Below are 4,452 nucleotides of genomic sequence, written 5' to 3'. Positions count from 1 at the left end.
GAGAGTCCCTTGGACTGCAAGGAGATCCAACTAGTCCATTCTGAAGGAGATCAGCCCTGGGATTTCTTTGGAAGGAATGATGCTAAAGCTGAAATTCCAGTACCTTGGCCACCTCATGCGAAGAGTTGACTCATTGGAAAAGACTCTGATGCTGGGAGGGATTGGGGGCAGGAGAAGGGGACGACAGAGGATGAGATGGCTGCATGGCATCACTGACTCGATGGACATGAGTCTGAGTGAACTCCGGGAGTTGGTGATGGACAGGGAGGCCTGGCGTGCTGTGATTCATGGGGTCGCAAAGAGTCGGATGCGACTGAGCAACTGATCTGATCTGATTACCATTTCTCTAACTTAATATTTGAGGCATTTAAGAATATATATGTGACATATGTAAGTTGTATAACAGATAGTGAGTACCTGTGAAATCGTCGCCCGAGGGCTAGCATATTCCCAGTGAGGTACATGCATGTGTGTGTGCTCCTTCCTCAGCACCACTCCTGCCCACACTCACTCAACTTGAGTTCAAAACATGAACACCTTTAATGTTAAATGCTTTTCTCAGCTGCTCTTGGCAAAGGGGTTCTTGGTGGGAGAAGACAACCAGGAAATTTTGGAGCATGCTGCCTCAGAGCTGCTGAACAGGGCCTCAGCAAGGTCTGGGAAGCTAAGGAGAGGGTGCCAAGAGGGAGGTGACGTCATGCACAAGGAAGATTATTCAGACCCATCCCCCCCCCCATCTCCTGCACCTGTACCATCTGGCCCCAGCTCCAAGGACTCTGAGTTCAGGTCAGCATGATGAGGGCGGTACCTCACTCATATACTGAAGTAAATTGGCTTTGGAAGCCATGTTGAGCACCTCATGACCATTTCCAACATTATGTCCATGGGAAAAGGCATTTGCAAAAATGAATCACAGAATTTTGGAATACCACTTCTCAGCAGGTTGCAGGCAACTGGGTTGGTGGGACAGTAACAAGGAGCTGCTCACAATGGACCATCTGCCATCATGGTCAACTTTTTCCTGACCACTGAATCAATTTTAGCTCAAAAGAAGAGGAAGAGGAAGGCAGAAGGAGGAGGAGGTGAGGGGAGAAATAATGGAGCAGGGAAGCATGCCGGCATAAGCAGGAAGGAGGATGGAGCAGGAAGAGGGCAGAGGGAGAGGAAAGATGCTTTCTCATTAAGAAGGTACTTATGAGGAAGCCCAAAAAGGTGGCTGGATGAGTGTTTTTCTTTAAAAAAATAAAATAAATGGCTTTTCCCTACTCTAGAAACAGAAAACAGACATCAAAGAAAGCAAAACAGCGAAAGTTTAAAATCCCATTAGCTGGAGGAGAGGCAGTGTGTATATAATAGAGAAAATTCATTTTTTATTCCTAATTCCTCAGAAGACCAAGATCAAAATTTATCATGTATATTATGAAGTACTTACTCCTCTGGTGATACAAAATAGCACCTCTTTCCAAAGAACGATCCCAAATAATTTTACTTCTGTCCATAATGAGTAGTACACAGCATCTTCAGACCATTTTAATTTAAAAGATGTAGTCATGCTCTGAGGTACAAAGATATTTTGAGGGACCCATAATAAGAGACTAAACCCCTGTGCCTAGAACTCAGGCTCAAAGCTGACATGTTCACCAAGCAGGGATTTCCTTAAGTCCCAGGTCAGGAAAGTGGGTACATTTATCTAACTTTTCATTTAGCTCAAAATGGACCTGCTGGTGGCAGCAGGACTTCAAACTCCATAGGCCAATTCTTCCTCTGCAGCCGGCAGTGTCCACATTTCCCCATTTTATAAGAAAGTCGGTCGTTTTGGATTAGAGGTCGGTCCTACTCCAGCCTGAGCTCATCTTAACCTACCTAATTATATCTTCAACACACCTATTTACAAGTAAGGTCACAGTCTGAGGGAAGGGGGAGGGGTCAAGGCCATTAGTAAATCAATTTGGGGGGAAGCAATTCAACTCATAACAAAACTGAAGCCCTAGATTTATGGCGAAGCTGATAAGAGCTTGAACATTCAACTGTTTTCTCTCTCAAAATGTCCAACTATAGAAGGACAGAAAAAATGCAATGATTACCTCCAGCTTGTCTTTGTTGTCTTAAACAGTGAAGGACTCACATCTCCTAGTTGTTACTATTACGCCACTGATATGGTCCAGGCTATTATTTGCTCATGAAGTCTTATGGGAATGAAGCTGAGGCAGGTTAGGGAGACCCAAGTGTGGAACAGCTCTGTGTGCCCCCAGAACACACAATGCCAGGGCTGATGGGTGAGCTTCATCACCCTGGAATGACTGCACATTAATTTGACAACACTAATAAGGGAACACAGCTCCAAATATTCTGAGAAATAGTTTCTTAGGAAATGTCAGCTGAGCCTTGAGTGGGAAAAGAGGAATGCTAGCTAGTACACTGGTTAATGGTAGGAGCTATTTCAGGACTATTTCATGGTTTTTTAATCATTCATTTGGGAAGTTTAAATATAGAGTATTAACATTAAAAAAAATACATTCGTGGCTCTTATTTTTTGATGAGAGGAAAGGGGCTAAATACAAAGTACACAATCAACTTGGTTCACCATATGCTAGTATCAAGGTGTGCCCCATCCCGCCCAGAGTGATTTCCATCTACTTGCTCACCGAATTGCATGTTATTTTGTTCACTATCCTGCCGTTTCTAAGCAGAATGTTACAGAAATAGAAAAATTTTATAATTTGGGGAATAAGTTCAAAAATTTAAGTGTGAAAATCTATTCTATATTTGCTGTTCTTTGCCAACAAATGAACTTCACACCTAAAGAATAGTCAAGAAGCCACTCAGTATCTTTCTTATTGTCCTCCTGATGGGCTCCAAAATGAGGCAGAAGAAATCCAATCAGATCTGTCTGAGTGGGAATTTTCAAGCAAGCATCTCTTGCTGCCTTACAGACCCACCATAACAACCTATACAAATGGAAGATGCTTTTTAGCTACCTATCCATTGGCACTTTCTCTAAAGGGCAACAAAGTATAAAAATGTGAGGGCGCTCAGTGGCGAGGGGTACCAGAGTTCAAGCAGAGAGAATTGATATTTTAATACTCCCCTCTAAACTCAACATTCAGAAAACTAAGATTATGGCATCTGGTCCCATCACTTCATGGCAAATAGATGGAGAAACAGTGGCAGACTTTATTTTTCTGGGCTCCAAAACCACTGCAGATGGTGACTGCAGCCATGAAATTAAAAGACACTTGCTCTTTGGAAGAAAGGTTATGACCAACCTAGACAGCATATTAAAAAGCAGAGACATTACTTTGTCAACAGAAGTCCATATAGTCAAAGCTATTCATGGTTTTTCCAGTAGTCATTTATGGATGTGAGAGTTTGACTATAAAGAAAGCTAAGCGTCGAAGAATTGATGCTTTTGAAGTGTGGTGTTGGAGAAGACTCTTGAGAATCCCTTGGACTGCAAGGATATCCAACCAGTCCATCCTAAAGGAGATCAGTCCTCAGTATTCATTGGAAGGACTGATGCTGGAGCTGAAACTTCACCTGATATGAAGAACTGACTCATTTGAAAAGACTGTGATGCTGGGAAAGATTAAAGGTGGGAGGAGAAGGAGACGACAGAGGATGAGATGGTTGCATGGCATCACCGACTCAATGGACGTGAGTTTGAGTAAACTCTAGGAGTTGGTGATGGACACGGAGGCCTGGCATGCTGCAGTTCATGTGGTCGCAAAGAGTCAGACACAACTGAGCAACTGAACTGAACTGAACTGATTTGAAGAGTTAATGACTCAGCTATGTCTGGTTCTTTGAATACAAAATGAAAAGTTACACCTACTTGTTGAATATACACATCATAGGGCTGATGATACTATCCTAAAACAAGACAGATGTTCTAAAAATCTTCAGTGAACCTGAAGTATAGACTCAGGCTCAGTGTCTTTATGATTTTTCACTAATTTCAGGGATACAGGAGGAAACCCTAACATAGCTCTGGGCTCTTCTCTAATCTAGCAAATGAATATATGCCTTTAAGAAGGGTCTGACATAGAATATGTCATTTCTCCCAGTTATCAGTCCATAGAGAAAACAGAGAAGACCTGGTGGGGACATTCTTCCCAAAGCATTCTAGTCTCATTTATCCAAGGCATTCGCTACCATGTTTGAGAATGAGTGCCACACTGCAAAGACACTGAACGCATAAGAATACAACATCACCTGTGCAAAACCCTGCAAACTCACAAGCTGAGAATAGACCAGGGAGTTGAATTTACCTCTTATCACTTATTTGTATCCTAGTCCAGTACAGAGGCTTCATTGGACAACTGGGTTCAATGGCTGGCTTCCGAGGACACTGGCCAGAAGAAGGGCCAACTCCGAAGAAGAGTCCAGGCGGAGGTGGGGGTGCGAGTCCTGGGGGTGCTGGAGCAGGAGGAGGACCCCCGTTGTTGGGCAGAG

At 43.3% G+C, this 4,452-nt stretch overlaps 1 protein-coding gene across 1 annotated transcript in view; it reads right to left on the bottom strand.

The window, feature by feature from the left end:
• Positions 1-4,452, bottom strand: part of FMN1 (formin 1) — a 340,200-nt gene that overhangs the window by 235,617 nt on the left and 100,131 nt on the right. The window contains exon 6 of the mRNA XM_010844210.1: positions 4,269-4,448. Coding sequence (XP_010842512.1) covers positions 4,269-4,448 — 180 coding nt within the window. The remainder of the gene's footprint in view (positions 1-4,268; positions 4,449-4,452) is intronic.

This window comes from Bison bison, unplaced genomic scaffold (genome assembly GCF_000754665.1).
Source record: "Bison bison bison isolate TAMUID 2011002044 unplaced genomic scaffold, Bison_UMD1.0 scf7180017864197, whole genome shotgun sequence".
In the NCBI taxonomy this organism is placed as follows: Eukaryota; Metazoa; Chordata; class Mammalia; order Artiodactyla; family Bovidae; genus Bison; species Bison bison.
This window is presented reverse-complemented; position numbering and strand designations above follow the sequence as displayed.